The 19,849-nt window shown below is 35.5% G+C and overlaps 3 protein-coding genes across 12 annotated transcripts in view; 1 reads left to right on the top strand and 2 right to left on the bottom strand.

Moving 5' to 3' along the window:
- The window catches only part of pigl (phosphatidylinositol glycan anchor biosynthesis, class L), a 51,358-nt gene extending 36,396 nt beyond the window's left edge, over nt 1–14,962 (top strand). The window contains 4 exon segments of one of the 2 annotated variants that reach the window (NM_001256655.1): nt 2,476–2,543; nt 6,402–6,433; nt 9,808–9,941; nt 14,192–14,962. In NM_001256655.1, the coding sequence (NP_001243584.1) occupies nt 2,476–2,543; nt 6,402–6,433; nt 9,808–9,941; nt 14,192–14,320 (363 nt within the window). In that variant the 3' untranslated portion in view covers nt 14,321–14,962. 2 annotated transcript variants of the gene reach the window in all.
- The window catches only part of epg5 (ectopic P-granules autophagy protein 5 homolog (C. elegans)), a 1,176,376-nt gene that overhangs the window by 858,945 nt on the left and 297,582 nt on the right, over nt 1–19,849 (bottom strand). The window lies entirely within an intron of this gene.
- cenpv (centromere protein V) lies at nt 14,597–18,159 on the bottom strand. 6 transcript variants are annotated; one of them, XM_087251048.1, is made up of 6 exons: nt 17,967–18,110; nt 17,701–17,799; nt 16,001–16,070; nt 15,796–15,910; nt 15,652–15,711; nt 14,597–15,428 (listed from the first exon to the last, which is right to left on the bottom strand). In XM_087251048.1, coding segments are annotated over exons 1-6 (372 nt in total). In that variant the 5' UTR covers nt 17,993–18,110; the 3' UTR covers nt 14,597–15,426.

The following is a 19,849-nucleotide window of genomic DNA, read 5'->3' on the forward strand; positions in this document are numbered from 1 at the left end:
TTATTGTTGATTTATTAGTTTGCTGGAAATTAGAACTGAATTTATAATGGGTTTTGAACCAAATATTTGCGCTTAACAAATGAAATTAATTATTTATAGGCTAATGGATGTCTGTGCCTAAAAGGTTTCCCTATCCACGAGAGCGAAAGTAGATATTTTATCTCTCATTCTCGCGCTGTAGATGCTCTGTTTAACTGTTTACTTGCTTGTGAAATGCTCAGTTTTTCCACTCACTCTTACTTTACGTCATGTAAATAGCAAATGTGCCATGGTGCGACGCAGCTGGCTCTTAAAGGCAATGGGAGATGATACTCTGATTGGTTTATTCTCAAAACACACCTATACCTCAATAAGAAAATAAACTCAACCCTTTTAGACCATGAGCCATGGCGGAAATCGGATTTTTCCGTCCTTATATTAGTAAAAATGCATGCAATGCTGAAAGCGTTTGCGCCCTGCACTTTACGCTTTGCTCATGGATTGTCTAAATAGAGCCCGAGATCTTAAAACCTCTGATGTACGCGGTGAGCCCTTGGACAAACTGCTAATAGTGATAAAGCCGTCTATACGAAGGTAATCGGTCAGTTGGTAAGCGCAAAAAGGAACGGAGTAATACAATCCCTTAGCATACATTTTAAAGAAGAATTGTAGCCTTACGTTTCACTAGCTACATAATTTGTGATCTCCATAAATGTATTTACAGGTACTTTTGAGAATGAGCCTGTGTTGTATAATTTATAATCAATCATAACAATTTTATAAATGCATCTACATTCACTGGCCACTTTATTAGATATAACTGTCCAACTGCTCGTTAATGCAAATTTCTAATCAGCCAATCACATGGCAGCAACACAATGCATTTAGGCATGTAGACATGGTGAAGACGATCTGCTGCAGTTCAAACCGAGCATCAGAATGAGGAAGAAATGTCATTTAAGTGACGTTGAATGTTGCATAGTTATTGGTGCCAGACGGGCTGGTCTGAGTATTTTAGAATTTGGCATCTAATGGTAGAGTGGATATGATCTTGGCACGCTTTGGGCCCATTAGTACCAATTGAGCATTGTGTCAACACACAGCCTACCTGAACATTGTTGCTGACCATGTCCATCCCTTTATGACCACAGTGTACCCATCTTCTGATAGCTACTTCCAGCAGGATAACGTGCCATGTCATGAAGTGTAAATAATCTCAGACTGGTTTCTTGAACATGAAAAACAATGTTTACTGTTCTCAAATGGCCTCCACAGTCACCAGATGTCAATCCAATAGAGCAGCCCTGGGATTTAGTGGAATGGAAGATTTGCGTCATGGATGTGCAGCCGATAAATCTTTAGCAACTGTGTGATGCTATCATGTAAACATGGAGCAAAATCTCTGAGGAATATTTCCAGTGCCTTGTTGAATTTATGCCACAAAGGATTAAGGCAGTTCTAAAGGCAAAAGGAAGTCCAACCCTACCCTAGTAAGGTGCACCTAATAAAGTTGCCTGTGAGTGTATAAAGACAAAACAAAGACTAATTCAATTTCAAGACAATTTTCTAACCCCTATTGAAACCAGAGTGAAGATTAAAATATTGTTTATTGCAGATTTAGGATATCTAGTGCATTACTAATAGAAACTTCTTGTAAACTTTTATCTTTACTCTCCAATAGAGTAGTGCAGGGATGAGGTAAAAACCCAGAGGAATAATTGCCATGGGTATATATATATATATATATATATATATATATATATATATATATATATATATATATATATATATATATATATATATATATATATATATATATATACTCTTCAAGTCAGAATTATTAGCCCCCCTGAATTATTAGAGCACTTGTTTAATGGAGAGAAGATTTCTTCAACACATTTTTAAACATAATAGTTTTAATAACTAATTTCTAAAAACTGATATATTTCATCTTTGCCATGATGACAGTAAATAATATTTGACTAGATATTTTTCAGGACACTTCTATACAGCTTTAAGTGATATTTAAAGGCTTAACTAGGTTAATTAGGTTAACTAGGCAGGATAGGGTTGTTAGGCAAGTTATTGTATAATGATGGTTTGTTCTGTTGATTATCGAGAAACAATATAGTTTAAAAGGGCTAATAATTTTGTCCCTAAAAAGGTTTTTAAAACTGATTTTATCCTAGCCTCAATAAAACAAATAAGACTTTCTCCAGAAGAAAAAATATTATCAGACAAACTGTGAAAATTGATGTTAATGTTCAGTTATTTTACTTTAAAGACAATAAAAAGAACTTATTCGTCACTATTAAAGTAAAACTAGTGAGCCTACACACAGGAGTGAGAGAAAAATCCAAATTTAAAAAGCCCTTTGCATCTGAACTATATATATTATGAAATATATATATAACTTACTTTTTTAAAATCCTACTTTATTTTTAACAAAGCAAATTTTACTTGTTACTTGAAAACCTCCATTGTGTGTTTCCACAGGTTTTGACGTTTGATGGCAGAGGTGTGAGTGGACATGCCAACCATATTGCCATCTACAAGACCCTCAGGTACTCATGTGCTAATGTCATAGCGCAAGATTTACCTCCACAACAACAGGATATTAGGATTTAGTCTGAAGCATTGATATAAATAGGGACATTGTTCTCATTTCTGAAAATAATTTCATAGCTTAGGCAAGAATAGAGATTTTCTGTTTGATGTGCCTTCATAAAGGAAACAGACTAACATTGTTTATTTGCCTTTACCTCAATTATTCTTATTAGAGTGAGCTTAGATGAATGGAAAAAGAGCCTCATTCACCCTTTAATACGTGAAACAGGCTTTGAAAACAGGTGATGATCTTTGGACAAGTTGTCTTTGGTCAACAAGCTTGAATACATTCTTATTGTGATTATTCCCAAACTAGATATAATTCACATAAACCAGCCCGGCGATTGGTCTAGACTGGTCTTTGTTGGATTATGTTAGATCTGAATATGCCCAGACTCTGACTTGCAACCTTGTCAATCAGAGGAACTTAGTTTGTCTGAAGCACTTCCTGAAGACTGTCTATCCTACTGCACATTCACACAGAAGGATCATGTATGTTACAGTCATAACATCGATCTAACAGGGAACAACACAAAACCACGGGTGAATGCACAAGTCTACAAAATTGAAGAATCAACAAGATGATTTTTATTGTTAAAGTTTGGAGTCAGGGTAAAAGAAATTAATACTTTAAATATTTTAGCAAGGATGGATTCATTTAATCAAAAGTAAATTGTAAAAGTTAGGTAAAATCTACAAAAGTGTTTATCTATTTATAAGATTTCTATTTCAAATAAACATTTTTCTTTTGAGAGTATTGTTAAACAGGTATTTCACTTTTAAGCGGCATCATTGATCAATAATAATCAGAAATATTTAATAATTAATGCTTATAAGTACATTGATACAAATGTCTGCCAAATCTGCTTAATATAATGATTTCTAAAAGAGCATGTTACAGTCTACAATAAAAAATAATGACAAAAAATCTGCTTAAATTGAGGAATAAATCACATTTTGTGCAGAATTTTAAATATAATACATTAAAAATACATAAAACTAAAAATGATACAATAATAAATCTATTTGTATTTAGTATTTGTACCTTTGCTAAGCATCTTTAAAGAACAAAATCATCAACCTCAAATTTGAGAATTGTAGTCCTCATTCAAAAACCCAAGTAAAAAACTTGAATAAGTAATTTTTTTATTATTATTATTAATACTTTGTTTTATTGATTTTTGGGAGCATGTAACCGGTGGGAACAAACAAACAAATAACAATATTTACAGTTGAAGTCAGAATTAATAGCCCCTCTTTGAATTGTTTTTTCTTATTTAAACATTTCCCAAATAATGTTTAACAGAGAACCTTTCACAGTATGTCTGTAATTTTTCCTTCTGGAGAAAGTCTTACTTGCTTTATTTTGGCTAGAATAAAACAGTTTTTAATAATAAAAAAAAATACTAAATTTTTAATTTTTTAAATAACAAAATTGTTTCCCCTTTTCCCCCAAAATTATTAGCCCCTTTAAGCCAAATCTTTTTGGAAAGTCTACTGAACAAACTATCGTTATACACTAACTTGCCTAATTACCCTAACCTGCCTAGTTAACCTAATTAACCATTAAGCCTTTAAAAGTCCCTTTAATCTTTTAAAATATTATTTACTGTCATCATGGCATAAAATAAAACAAAAATTTAATTAAATAAAAAAAGCTAAAATAAAATAAATCAGATATTAGAAATCAGTTATTAAAACTATTATGTTTAGATATGTTTCTCTCTGTTAAACAGAAATTGAAGGAAAATAAACAGGGGGGCTAATATGTCAGACCTCAATTATATATACAGTATACATGTATATACATATATGTACACAAACACACACACACACACACACACACACACACACACAAATACATCCATTTCACACATGTATACATATTTACATACATACATAAAAATATTTAATTAACCTCTAAATAAATATAATAAATGAATAATTATTAAATAAATAACTAAATAAATAGAATAAGTATAAAATAAAACAAAAGATATAATAATAAAATATGAGTTAATAATAAAAAACAAACATATAATCTCTATGATGAATAGCCTCTAAAATTATGTAAATGTTAAATTATGGATAATTGTATTCTCGTGGCCATCTATTTACTTTTTTTGTATTCAATGTGCATGTGTCGTTTTTTCCATTTCCTCCACCATTCATCTTTAGTTGGTGAGTCTTCTTTATGCAATCTCCGGATACTATTTAAGATATTACTGGCAACAAGTAAAAAAGCTATACTTTTTCACTTGTTGCCAATGATATATTAAATAGATATCTATCGAGTAAGTCAAATTTTCATTTTGAATTGTTAGAAAAATGTACGATATCTTAAGTAGCTTCTGAAAAGAGGTATTTAAAGAACTTTTTATAATTCTTTTATAAAAGAGTTAAAATTGTACAGAAAAGTATTTACTCAACTCTATCTAGATATCATACCATATCATAAAAACAATCCAGAAGAGCATCAGAACACTAAATCAGTTCAGAGGGACAAAAAAAAATATCCTCTGTCTTGTTGTTCCAACAATTAACTATGACTGTAGGATTCACCCTCTGTATGAATCCTAATCCTTTCTTCTGTAAATTGTTATCAACGTTGAATCATTGATATCATTAATATGGGTAACCGAGGCATATGCTGAGAAGGGGATGACTTTTTTTGCAGGCTTGAGGCAGTGACTTACATAAGGGCTAGTGGTACAGTCTGAACAAACAGTGTTTAGTTATTGAGCAATATTTGGTTCGAAGAAACCGAGCCAGTCTTCTTGGACATCTGTCTCTTCTGTGCTGTTGTAGATGTATTTATTTGTGTGCAGCGTGTGTATGTGTGTGTGTGTGTGAGAGAGAGGAAGCAGTGGTGAAGTTGGCTCTGAGATGGCGTCTCAGTCTGAGCTCGGCCAGCACAGGTGGTGTGACTGGGAGAGCCAGGACATGACAGACACTTCCAGGAACTGCATGTGGATTTAGAGCTCACTCTAATCTGAGAAAAACCCAGACCTCAGGAAGTGTATGTGTGTGTGTGTGTGTGTGTCTGTCTGTCTGTCTTTCTGTCTGTCTGTTTGTATGTGTGTGTGTGTTTATTTGTGTGTACTGTTTTGGTGGTTCAAAGAGACAGGCATTTTGAAATGACATGCAATATGACCTGGTATTACAACATTAAGGTGGTTTATGAGGACATCCCTTGTGTCCTTGTAATTCAAAACACTTAAAAGCCATATGTAGCAGGCAACATATTCAACATTTATTCAATATATTCAACATATTTTGACTTTCAAAATTTGCCACAGGTTACCTTTGAGGGTTATGTTTAGGGGTAGGGTCAGATAAGTAGCATTATTTACAGTATAGAATACAGTGTGCTCATGGAGAGTCCTTATTAACCATCAAATCTTGTGTGTGTGTGTGTGTGTGTGTGTGTGTGTGTGTGTGTGTGTGTGTGTGTGTGTACAGTAAACAGTACTGCCAAGTAAATTTGTGGATCTTGATGTAATATTTTAATGCAGTGTATCTAACGCATTTCTACCCAGATAAACTGATAAAAATAGATTCCTAATGAGTTTGTTGTGATTTTATGACAATAATTCTAATGGTAAAGTATTAAAAATTCAGACATTCCTAAAATACAGATTTATTTAAGATTAATCTTCAGAAAATCGTTGTTAATATCTGTACATCAGGTCATATCATAGTCATCATTATAAATAAACAAAAGTATCGCTTGTCAATATATTTTGAAACATATGTGCTTGTAACTTTGGTTTATTATATTAATAATATTTATTTTTTCCTGTCTTCAACAACAGTCATCTAGCTACTGCTGGACGTATACATGAAGGTAAGTCTCATTACATTCATTGTTAAATTATGCACTTAACATGGTATTATGTTAAATATTATTATCGTTGATAATGTAGAGTAAGACTGTTTTAACTCATGTTTTGGGGTCATTGATTTAGTGATTTAGTTTTGGGGTCAAGTATAATTGGCCTTTATAAGAGTTAAATCTAAAGTTGGTGGTGCTTTAGCTTTTAAGAAACAGGATTAAACACCCCTAGTTTAAAGGAATAGTTCACCCAAAAATGATTTTTTACTCATTATTTACTCACCCTCAGTTTGTTCCAAAGTGTTATGTCATTATTCTGTTGAACACAAAAGAGGATATTTTGAAGAAAGCTAAAACACTATTACAATTGACACACTGATAACAATTTTTGTAAATTACACAGTATTTAACTGTAATAGAAACAGATTTTTACTGTAGTACACTTAAGGGGGTCACACACCAGAAAAAGCCACTCGGCGACGTACTGCATCGCGCCCCGTAGCGCCAAACATTTCAGAATTCTAGACCTAGGTTTCTATCCGGGTACACACACTGGTGCTGCAAGTCGGCAACGGCCAGCCACAACTCAGGACACCGTTCATATTTCTGCCGCGCCACAGAGCGCCATCTGATTAGTTTCATTTTAAATAAACATGCGAATGTGCGCGTCTGGTGTGTGATACTTTAAACTGTAACTGTACACAGTATTTTTTGCTGTAATTGATTTACAGCAAATTACTGGCAAACTGCTGCCAGTAAGCCACTGTAGATTCTACAGGAAATTGTTCAATGTCTCAAAAGACATAAAAATAACAATAAAAGAAAGGTGATGGACACATTTTTGTGGCTGACTTTACTGCATATGCAGCTTTCCTTGCTGCTGAAAATGTGAGGAGAGTATAGTAGGAAAAACAAATATTATGGATGTCAATGGTTGCAGGTTTCCAGATTTCTTCAAAATATCTTCTTTTCTGTTCAACAGAAAAAAGAAACTCAAACAGGTTTGTGACAAGTAAAGATGAGTAAATGATGAGAGAATTTTAAGTTATGGGTAAACTATCCCTTTTAGACACTTCCTCAGCGCTGGTGGTGCTGCTGGTAGCATGTTTTCTAAGCAAAGTACTCCATCCACTGGTGCTCTTCATTTAGTTCACTCTGGAAAACATCAGTATAATTCAATCAACAGTTTCCAGGAGTTACAACTGAGCTAGCTTAACCTTTTCTTACTTCCAAGCAAGAAAGCTCCTGATATCATCCTGATATGTCTCCGTTGTCTAAATGAAAAGAAAAAGAAACAAAGATTTATCAGAGCAGAACTGATGCAATAGAAACGGTCAATTCACTACTCAGGCCACTAGGAGTCAATATGCATTCACATGAACAAGTATTCAGGCTCAGAGATCTAAATATTCAAATTATTTCAAAGAGTACTTAGTGGACAGTGTTTTACTTCTTCATTTACAGATTTTTAAGCTAACACTTGTTATTTTCGATTTGGCTTAAATTTCCAGCTGATTTTCTCAGTGTCCACTCCATACTAAAGAGCAGTTAGAGTAGTGTTAATCCAGTGTTTTCCATCCGTTTCTGGTTGGATCTTATTTTACGTAACGGATCCTCTGTGAACTGTCTTGACCCCTTGTGTTTCTTTAATCAGCCAGCTCTTCTTTCTGATGACCCTGTTATTATCTCGCAGTATTAGGAGGTTTCTTGTGTCCACATTCAGAGGCTTGTTCATGCCCTTTATGAAAATCTTTGCCTGGAAGCTATGTAAAATCACTAAATATAGTCAAATATACAGTAATAATACTGTAAAATATTATTACATTCATAAATATTTTCTATTTAAATATACACTCACTGGCCACTTTATAAGGTACACCTTACTAGTACCGGGTTGGACCCCCTTTTGTCTTCAGAACTGCCTTAATCCATTGTGGCATAGATTCAACAAGGGACTGGAAATATTCCTCAGAGATTTTGCTCCATATTGACATGATAGTGTCTCACAGTTGCTGTAGATTTGTCAGCTGCACACCTATGATACGAATCTCCCGTTCCACCACATCCCAAAAGTGCTCTACTGGATTGACATCTGGTGACTGTGGAGGCCATTTTAGTACAGTGAACTCATTGTCATGTTCAGAAAGCCTGTCTAAGATAATTCGAGAATTAAGGCATGACGCGTTATCCTGCTGTACCACACTGTGATCAAAAAGGGACAGACATGGTCAACAACTATACTCAGGTACGCTGTGGTGTCGACACAATGCTAAATTGGTACTAGTTAGCTCAAAATGTGCCAAGAAAAAATCCCCCACACCATTACACCACCACCAGTAGTCTGAACCGTTGATACAAGGCAGGATGGATCCATGCTTTCGTGTTGTTGATGTCAAATTCTGACCCTACCATCCAACTATCGCAGCAGAAATGGAGACTCATCAGACCAGGCAACGTTTTCCAATCTTCTATTGTCAAATTTCGGTGAGCCTGTGTGAATTGTAGCCTCAGTTTCCTGTTCTTAGCTTACAGAAGTGGCTCCCGGTGTGGTCTTCTGCTGCTGTAGCCTATCCGTCTCAAGGTTGGACGTATTGTGTGTTCAGATGCTCTTCTGTATACCTCGGTTGTAATGAGTGGTTTTTGAGTTACTGATGACTTTCTATCAGCTCGAACTACTCTGGCCATTCTCCTCTGACCTCTTGGATCAACAAGGCATTTGCACCCACAGAACTGCCACTCACTGGATATTTTCTCTTTTTCTGACCATTCTCTGTAAACCCTAGAGATGGTTGTGCGTGAAAATCCTGGTAGATCAGCAGTTTCTGAAATACTCAGACCAGCTCGTCTGGCACCAACAACCATGCCATGTTCAAAGTCACTTAAATCAATTTTCTTCCCCATTCTGATGCTCGGTTTAAACTGCAGATCGATTTGAATGCCTAAATTCATTGAGTTGCTGACATGTAATTGGCTGATTAGAAATTTGCATTGGCGAGCAGTTGGACAGATGTACCTAATAAAGTGGCACTGAGTGTATTTTAATTCAACTTTTGATGTTACTAAAGCCGTATCCAGCAATCATTATAATATGCTGCTCAAGATATATCTATTATTTTTATCATCATGTTAGATGTTATTATCAGGTAATCGCTTTAATATTTTTATTTGAACAGTATGTAAAATACATAAAATAGAAACCTGTTACAGTATATGCATTCCGTTTTCTTTAATAAAACCATTCAATATGTAGACAACGCCAATGTCACAGCTTAATGTCTTTACTGTCATTTTAAAATGATCTCTTAAATCCTAATACCATAATAATGAATTACTTTCTGGGGAAAGCCTTTATTAATTTTACGCTTTTTATTATTCTGTACTCACAGGTTGCCAGATCTTCTCACTTCACTCCATAAGCATCATCAGGAAGTACCTGTCCATCTTAGAGCTGCCAGTCAGCTGGCTCCTCCCCTCTGACTTCTGCTGTATCATTGGTCGAGAGGACTATAAACGTGCCAAGGTGTGTCATGAATCCTGTTCTTTAAGGGCATAGTTCACCCAAGACTGAAAATTCTGTCATCATATTCTCACATTTCACTTGGTTACAGGTTTTCAGCTTACTTTAAAATATATTCTTTGGTGTTCAACAGACTAAACTTGTTTGGAACAAGCGAAGGGTGAGCAAATAGTGTGTAAATTACTGTCCCTATAACAAAGAGTTTCGTCCTGGACATAATGATCTCTGATCTAAAACTAAACACCCTGGATCAGTTATGAACAGAAATTATAAGGCATCCCCTTCAAACATTATGAGTATTTCTTGGTTTTCAGTTTTTAAAGAACAGCTGTGTTCACAAGTAACCTCAGGCTAAATCTAAGTGGCAGACTATGAATGCATACCATTCAAAAGCCCCTGCTCAAAAACAAAGTTGTATTGCTGACTAATACATTGGTACTTTGATCTTTTACTGTAAGCATTAACTAATCCAGTCCAGAGGTCTCTGAATGACGCAGTTCCTCTGTCTGACCTGCCAAAGTTGCTGTAAAAGTCCTGCAGCAAAATGGATCAATACAGTTACTTGTTTTCTTCGCATTGGCATGGATTTGGATTTTTAATGTTTGATTTTATTTTCAAAGTGCCAACAAAAAATGGCATGTGTCTTTTTTAAACAAATGCAATGCAACAGTTCAAAAGAACTCGGGAGTCAGTTTCTGCTGAGGGCAAGCAGTAACTAGATATGTTCTTATTACTGTATGTTATCAATTGGTGAGATACATTTTTAGAGTTGTTATAACTGTTTGTGGAAGTACTCAGTTTTTTTGTGTTTACTGTGTAGGAACTGGGAACAAATTAAGGGGGATCTAAATTAAAGAGCCCCTATTTTGCATTATAAAATGTCATATCTTGGTTTTGGGGGTCTCCAACAAATGGCTGATATTCATACACTTTCATTGTCGTATAATACGTTTTTATTTTTTTACCTAATTATCCCTCCCATATGATTTGTTCAGTGATTTGTTACTAAACCCCTCCTTTGTGTGAGGCTAATCTGCTGTGATTAGTCCAATGACCCAGTCTGTTGTCGACTGGGTTCAGCATGAGACAGAGAGAAACGTGTCAGTGCAGGAATACATTAAAGCAATGCAGTTAAATAGCAGCGAATTACTCTACTCTTAACGCCAACCCTAAGTAATAACAAAGACACACATTCAATATTAATCCACGCTCTGGCAAAAGTTGAACTATTTTGAAAATTGACCATGCAGGATGTGTTAGGAACAGCCGATGGTGGCCTTAACAACAAACAGCAGGAGATTGTGAGTACAAAATACATTTAAATCGGTAAAGGAAGAAGCATGTGTCGCGTTTTCAACGTGGTTTTGAACCTGATATGTGAAATAGTCCATACAGATTTAACCTGAGAGATACAGTACAAGCACTGATCTATAAAAGATGAATGTTTACCAGCCGCTAGGAGCATATACAAGTACCAACACTATTAAATACATATTTTGCAAAAATTACAGGAACAAACTAGCCACTACCTTGGCTATACTGTGGTGTTGTTGTGAGAATGAACTTTAACCCTTTATTCCCCACAACCAAATCTCCAGCAATTATTGATTGTCATCTTCGTATCATGATGGCTCCCCATTCACACGGGGCATCAGCTTCAACGCTTCCCATTCACTTTGAATAAGTGACATCAGGCGTTGTCGAACTGCATTGTGAATCCGTCAGCGTCGCTTCAGTAGCGTTGCTCGCTGCAGAAGTTGGGACTTGCTCAACTTTTTAAGCGCTGACAGAAGCATCAGCCAAATAGATCGCTGTATGCAAATACACCAGCTCAGACAGTAGCCGATTGCAGACTAAATTCATTGGCTGATGCTGCTATGACGATGGCGTCAGCTCCAACTTCAGTCAAGCCCTCTGTCAAGCGTTGACGCTGAAGCCCCGTGTGAATGGGGCGTCAGTCCCGTGATTTCCCACGTTCGCATTTTACCGGATCCGGCAATTCATATTTGGTGATGTACTGTATTGACGTCGACACGTTCAAGCAAAAGATCCGAACCCAACAAGATTCATTTATTCGACTCTGAGTCAGAGAATCAATTAAAGAATCAATAGTTTTAACAAGGTGCACTTTCAGATTTAAACCTTAACTGGATGTTTTCATTCGCTTAGAGTTCTTACACACTGCATGGAAGATCATTTTTAAAAACCCAAAATAAGGGCTCTTTAAGGGCCTACTCACATTATGCTATCCAAACTGTGCCCAGGCCCGTTTCCCGGATCGTTTGAGAAGTTTGAGTGCTCTGAATCGGGCTCAGGTGCGGTTTACTTGGCGGCCCTGGCCTTGGAAGAGGTATGCCAGAGCTTGGTTCACTTGGGCTTTGGCATGGTACGCTTGTAGTGTGAATGCAAAGCACGACTGAGCCCGAAACTGAAGACGTGACTTTTAAGGGACTGTTTACGGATTTATTAATCATTCTTACTATTCAATGAACGCAAACTTTCATAGATTAATAAAGATGCAAACACCTCACTGCATGACAACTACACCTTTAGCAAACCTTCTAATTCCTGCAGCATGAGGACTTTATGATTGTTTATGAGCGTCAAAAGTGGCTGATCTGTTCGGCAAAATATTTGACTGTCACTGCTTATCAAACGACTAAACCGATGTAACTAAAGAAATCTCCACTGTGCTGAGAGAGAGCACTTCTTACTGAACAGCGCATCATCGATGACGTAAACGTGCTCAGGCCCAAATACAATGTGAGTGCGGGCCATCGGGGGAGACGGGAGGGGGGACAAGCGTGCTTCGGCCCGGTTCCAGGCAACTGTACATAGCGTGAGTACGCCCTAAGTTTGTCAGAGTAGTTGGTGCCTATAGCCTAATTGGCAGTGCAGACATATAGGATTCTTCTTTCTCCAAATTTGCTTCTTGACTACATACTGTACATACTGCAAAAACACCAAAAAATAAATCTCTGAAAAAAAGTTAGAGTTCTCTTTATTCTAGCACAATAGGAACTACCAGTAATATAAGTACAGTACATGTAGATTGGGCAAATGCATGCCATAAGAAACATCAGCCCAGTATTTTAAGTCTTATAACTCATATAAACACAGAAAGCTAATGTTTATGCACGTTTTTCCCAGCCTTTATGAAGTTTTGAACTATAAGTTGCAGCATGTGATTTGGTGGCTAGTCCAACTTTTTGCTGCCTTTGCATATCGATTGAGTCTGCATTGTTTAATTTTGTTAAATCCATTGCTTGATGTCCCTTTCAAGCAGCAAAGGTCACCTTAAAGTGTAAATACACCAGTATTATAGGATGAGTAGTAGTGTTGTCCACAGAACTTTTTTCAGAGATTTTCCAAACGTCCATTTCTGAAAGCATTTTTATCAGCAGATCAGACGTATATCTACTCATGGACATATCCTGCAATAGACAGTGCTTTCAAAGTCAAATCCAGTATCTTTGTATCAGTGTTATCGATTGCTGAAGAGCTTGAAGCAATAATTATTGTAGCCAATCACAGTCATATCTGTTGAGCACATGAACACAGTGGTTAATGAGTGGTGTTTAACAACCTGGTCCACAGTGTTCAAATCCTTAGGCCTGAATACAAAATTCAAAGGATAGTTCACCCAAAAATGAAATCTGTCATTTCCTCGTCCTTCACTTATCCACAATCTGTTTTTGAGCTTCTTTCTAAGTTATTTGGGAAAATGCCGTTTGCTGGGATTCATGAGCTTCCATAGTATGTTTTTCCTATTGTGACAATAAATAGATACCATCAACCAGCATTTTTCAGAATATCTTCTTTTTCGCTCAACAGAAGTAAGGAACATAAAGGTTTAAAACCACAAGAGGGAGAATAAATGATTAGGAAGTTTTCAACTTTGAGTAAACCATCCCTTTATGTTCTCAAGAATCAGCCTGGTGGCTTGTTCCTATAACTAGGTTTCTGTTAATATCTGGTGCAAAAGTTCTAATAGTAAACTGTACCAAATACCACTTTTTCTTAGTGTACTCGGGTTTGAACCATATCTGAGGCAGAGTAGACTAAAAAAATGGTCAATTGTATGGTTCATAGGTATGTATGCAAGTTCAGCAAATGCAGTGTTTGTGTTTACCTCTCTTGCTGGAAAAAGCAAGGCAAGTAAAACTGGAGGGATTACATGAAGCCCTTTCAAAATATGTAAGGCATTGCTCATTTGCAGTCTGTTCATTTTTCTCTTTTTTCTTCTTCCTCAGAAAGCCATGCTCTGTCATCGCTCTCAGCTGCTGTGGTTTCGCCGGCTCTACATACTCTTCTCACGCTACATGTTTGTAAACACATTCCAGGCCATTACAACGGAAACCAAGAATGTGAAGATTTATTAGCTTTGACTATCTTAAATACTGTTCCTGTACATGCAGGAGTATGCACTGACATTTACTTTACAAATCTGATTCTATCTATATACACTGTTATTCTGTACTGTGTAATGGCAGCATGAAAAATAATGTTCGGCCTACTGATGTTATTTAAAATTGTTGGCACATAGAACCTCACACATTTTATCAAATATTCTGAAAGCCAGTTTTCTAGAGTGGCTTAGTCTTTCTGAGCACTTTAACTGAAGTTAAATTCAAAACACAAACTGTGCCTTTAAGGAATGCAGGGCGATAAGAACTGAATTTTATTTTGTATATTTTGTTGTTTACATTTGATTTGTTGTTTACATATTACTGTTGTTGTTCAACTTAATGTAGAGTTAAAGCACTGTTCCAAACCTTAAGTACTGTGCCAAATCTCCTTTTTAGAATGGTCTTTCTGAATGAGTCTGTAAATCTATAAGTTTGTTCTCTATTGTTTTTTTTTGACTGAGACATGAGTCCATCAAACTGTTAGATGATTGCAGTTATTTCTTAAAGGTTAGTTTTATTGGTTGTCCTTTTACATACATACCACTCTGTATTGAAAGATAATACATAAATGGGGCTGATATCTTTCCTCATCTTAATAAAGTTCTCCCACATGAATCTTTGAGTGTGGTTCAATTCAGTTTTACTATTTACATGCTCTCTGTTAAAACATGTCTAAATGAAATAGCGAGTTACAGGTAAGTACACATCAATAAGACCATCCTGTTATTATCATAAAATCATGCCATTCCTATATTTATAGGAAGCTGATGTGTTTAATCAATACAGTATGTTATTTAATCAGATCGGAATGTGCCGATTCATCAAGGAGTCATTTAGTCCATTTAGTAGTTTTTTTTAGAAAATAAATGTCATGCAAATATCTAGAAAAGTGATTTATGGCAGCTTTTAGGAGTGCACTAACATATACATTAGGAGCTTAAACCAATACCCGAACCCAAACTGTGATTTGGGGTTAATAGTGCATCAATTAACATGTGTTAAGCAGGACAATACATGTTATGTCCTCTAGCTGAAAATCTAACACACAGGTGGCAAACTCAGTTACTAGAGGGCCGCAGCTCTGCAGAGTTTAGCTTTAACCCTTGTTTAAAACCTACAGGTCAGTGTGTTGATGCAGGGTTGGAACTAAACAGTGCAGAGCTGCGGCCCTCCAGGAACTGGATTTGTGGTCTAACGCATCAAATGACCACTGGATACAGAGAGTTATGTGTTCTGTGTTGTTGGTTTTGACATGTTTTTTATAGTCTTATGCTCCTGCATACTTTCCTCCCAGTTCTGTCCACAGAAATCCTCAACAGTCACACTGTTAACTGTTCCAGGGTCCAAACAATGAGGTGCCACACCTGTAAACGCAGGCAGAATATATGTAAAAACTACTATAAATAACAGAGCAAACCAGCTGCTGCTCTACTCTATGCATAACTTACCAAACCCATCTGGGTTGGAGCGTGGAGTGTAGAAACTCTGGACGCCGCACGTTTTGCAGAATGTGTGTTTGGCCATGTGTGTGTTAAATGTGTATGTGATTATGTTGTCTGATCCCTATGAAACATCAAAATTCTATATTTAACATTTTATGCCATATTCTAGTCTACTATAACCTGTGTATACACTTCAAATCATATACAGTACCTGCAGCAAGGTGAACTGGGATTTTGGCACAATGAAGTGAAGATTCTGTTTCTTTGTGCAAATGCTGCAACTGTGACACACAACAGCAATTATTATACATACATCATGCATCGTCTTTTGCTTTTAAATTAATACAGGAAATGGGACTGCCTTGATGTAATTGAGATTAGCTCTGTCTTCACTGGTGTCCCCCTATATGGGTTTTAGGCCCTCTACTTTTTCACATTTATTTTTCACATTTTAGCCCACATTTTCTAATCTCTCAACTTTTATTATCATGAGTATGTCAACAATACACAGGTTTATGTACATTCAAGTATATAATTCAAGTACTCATGAATCTTTGAAATACAATCAAAACATTTTTACTACATCAAACATATAGCAAAATTGCACCCTAATTGTGTAATTGTAATTTAATTAGAGTTGTATTACTCCAGTATTAGAACCCTTGCATTGGCTCTTGCATTGATCAGGTTGATTTTAAAATTATGATGCTTACTTTTACTTGTTAGTTCCTTAAACAGACCTGAGATCAACGGAAGAGGCTTTTTCTTTCTATTACTTACATAAGCTGCTTTTCATAATAATAATTTATAGTTCAACAAAATTGAATATGCATAGAAATGTTTAGATTTTATTTGTCTGGACCTATGTCAAGTTAAATACATGTATCTCTTCTAATCGCCCAGATGACATTAAATAATATATAGAGAAAAATATAAAAATACTCTAAAGTTTTTGAACCATGTTAAACTGTATTTCACTGTATATTGTAATATTTACTGTTTGATCAATGTAATTAATACTTTAGTGTACTTCAGTTTTTACTACAGTGTATATATATATATATATATATATATATATATATATATATATATATATATATATATATATATATATATATATATATATATATATATACTAGAGTAAAGGGTTCCACAATATATAGTTTTAGCATTGAGATCACAATGTGTGAATGCGCAAATTCACATCGCAGGATCTGTAATGTGGAGTCAGGATTACAGTTGACCAGGTTCAATCGTGGAGTCATTTCAGTTTAACCTCTAAATATTTAATATTTAAAAATAAGAAAGTTTATTAATTGTGTGTGTTTTAAGGCTTGTGACTATGTACTCATTTTAAATGAGCTTAAAGCATTTGAGCACAAATAATTATTGCATTTTGTAGCTTAACAAAAGCTAATTTTATTTAATAAGCTATATACTAAAGACTATCCAACTTTATTGTTTGTTTGATTTTTTTATTTTTGTATCTAAATGCTGTTAGACTCCTTCGTTTACTGTTGGTTTACTGCATTTATCTATGCTGGCAATTTGTCTATTGGATTTCCCATTCAATATAGACGTATTTATTTTAAAATAGAGCTATTCCATTTGGTGAAATATCTCAATATAAATCGCAGAAAATAAAAATATCGCAACATATGTTTTTTCCAATATTGTGCAGCCCTAATATAAATATTGAAAACTTACTACAGTACAGTTTGATTACAATATGTAGTAGGCTAAGTAAGCCTACTAAAAATTAGCTTGCTATAGTATTATTTATTCCCCTGACAAGTTTAGTTATTTATTCTTTTACTTCACTGTTGCCAGTAATCAGATAGTCTTCCATGTGATCACTCATTTTGTCAAGCTTTTTGTACTGTAACAGTTAATGGCTGGAGATAGCCTTACTTGCAATTGAACACGTGTAAATCTGGGGCGCTCCACACCTCAAAACGCACCGCGCCGCAGTGACAACCCCCGGTGTGTTTCACAAGACCATCGGGCGACCTGAAAACAACACATCATTTAAAGCACACCTGTGCCTCATCAATTTAACATATAAGTGTCATTTAAAATACAGTCACGTTATATCAGGCAACTCAATGTTTCTTTTTCTTTCAGTGGGTAGTAATAACGTTATATCTCATTTTCCCGATCAGTTTCGTTCCGCCTACCTTTCATCTTTAATTACGCGCGCCATTTAGTACCTATAACGTAATATATGCTAATATGTAATGTTGAAACCAGTTGTTTATCTTCTTCAGGCAAACCGGTTTAAAGTGTCAAGTCGTGCTGTCCTGTTGAACATTTTTACACTGTTGACGACCTACTTGAAGAACAGCACAAACACTGTTGACCGGCTGAGTCACGTGCTTCAGTTCAGTCCGTTCACTTAATGCCTTCGGCGTCATCTGGATCCACCCATTCAGCTGTGCTCAGACAAGCCACTAGAATCAGGAGAGCAAAACAAAAAAACTTGAATTCTTTGAAATTGACTTAATTATAGCACATAAAATGGTGTGGGCAATAGAACTAAAGAAGCTATTGGGACAGTGTGTTGTGAAATAAGCAGAATGTATTTCTTCTTGAATTCAAATAACCAGTTTAGATTTGTTTTATCAAATATTAAATATTTATATATAAATTCTAACAACTTTTTCCACCAGTACTGACAGAGATTTAAACAAAATGCTAAAAAAATTGTTTAAAGGGGCAAGTTGTCTGGGCTTAAAAAGATTATAAATCTGATTTCTATTGATAATTATGATGTCTAAATAGTTGTTGATTAGAACTATTGCTGATTAATTTATAGTAAGATGTTTTAACTTTTTAACCTAAGCCTACATACACACACACACACACACACACCTTAGAAGTCCAAAGGTTTTGAAAAAAACAATCCTTTGAGTTCAGTCTGGTGATGTGGCAGCTGGCGTCACATGTTTCAGTCAGTTGGAGATAACAGGAAATTTCTAGAGAATTTCTAAGCGTTCGTTTCCTGAAAAGGATCGTTCACCCAAGAATGTAAATTTTCTCATTTCCTTTCTTCTAGGTAAGATAAAGGAACAAATATTGATGATTGTCGGAAGAAAGCAGCTATTGACAATGGCTGTATGTTTCCAACATTCTTCAGTATAACTTTCTTTGTGTTCAAAGAAAGAAAAAAAACTAAAACAAGTTTGGAACATGTAGATGAGTAAATGGTTATACTATTTACATTTTTTGGTGAATCCCTTAAAATATTTTTAGAAATATTTTTTCCTGTGAGTTGTTCCAACTGAAAACAATTATTTGTGGTCAACACTAAGCAAAAGCAGTTAATTAAATGTCTACATTATGAGAGCTGTGGGTAATTTCAAATGTATAATTTAAACTTAAATGCTGAGCCCCATCTGAACACTTAAAGTGCCAAGCCTCGTGTGATTAAGATAGAGACCCAAATGTCACAGCCAACAAGGCCACATCCACGAGCCTAAAAGATTACACCATAAAACATAAATTAAATTAAACTATACACTATTTTGTTTGTCATCAAACTGCAATTAATTAAGGCAATTAATCGTGTGAATATTTAATAATCATGAAGACTTCCCTCAGACACTTCCTCCAGCTCCTCTGGGGGGATCCTGTGGCGTTCCCAGGCCAGATGAGAGACATAGTCCCTTCAGCATGTCTCAAGGCCTCCTCCTGGTAGGACATGCCTGGAACACCTCCCTAGGTAGTCATGCTGAAGGCATTTGAAACCGATACCCGAGGCTCCTCAGCTGACTTCTCTTGATTTGCCATTTAGTTTTTAATTTTCAATGTTGGTTAGTTTTTGACACAAAAAACAACCAAGGATCAATGGCTAGCGATGTTACCTTTTGACATTATATAGACACACATTATGATATTAAAGTGATGTTGAATTGTAGTTTGGTAATTATATAACCTAAAACCAACCAAAGAGACGTTGCATGGATGTCATATCATGACTCTAAAATGATGTTGGATTTTAGTCACAGCTAAAACCCACCAAAAATCAATGCCAGATGACATTGGTATTAGATGTCAAGTG

Source organism: Danio rerio, chromosome 5, assembly GCF_052040795.2.
Source record: "Danio rerio strain M-AB ecotype USA chromosome 5, GRCz13ab, whole genome shotgun sequence".
Taxonomy (NCBI): Eukaryota; Metazoa; Chordata; class Actinopteri; order Cypriniformes; family Danionidae; genus Danio; species Danio rerio.

Bases quoted from the DNA above. Each gene is read 5' to 3' on its own strand.
- cenpv (XM_087251045.1), bottom strand. From the start codon at position 17,992: ATGGCGCGCGTAATTAAAGATGAAAG. The intron at 16,071-17,700 runs GTAAGGCTATCT...TGTGTGTCACAG, and splicing joins TTACACGTGTTCAATTGCAA to TTGCAGCATTTGCACAAAGA. The intron at 15,911-16,000 runs GTACTGTATATG...GATGTTTCATAG, and splicing joins CCCAGTTCACCTTGCTGCAG to GGATCAGACAACATAATCAC.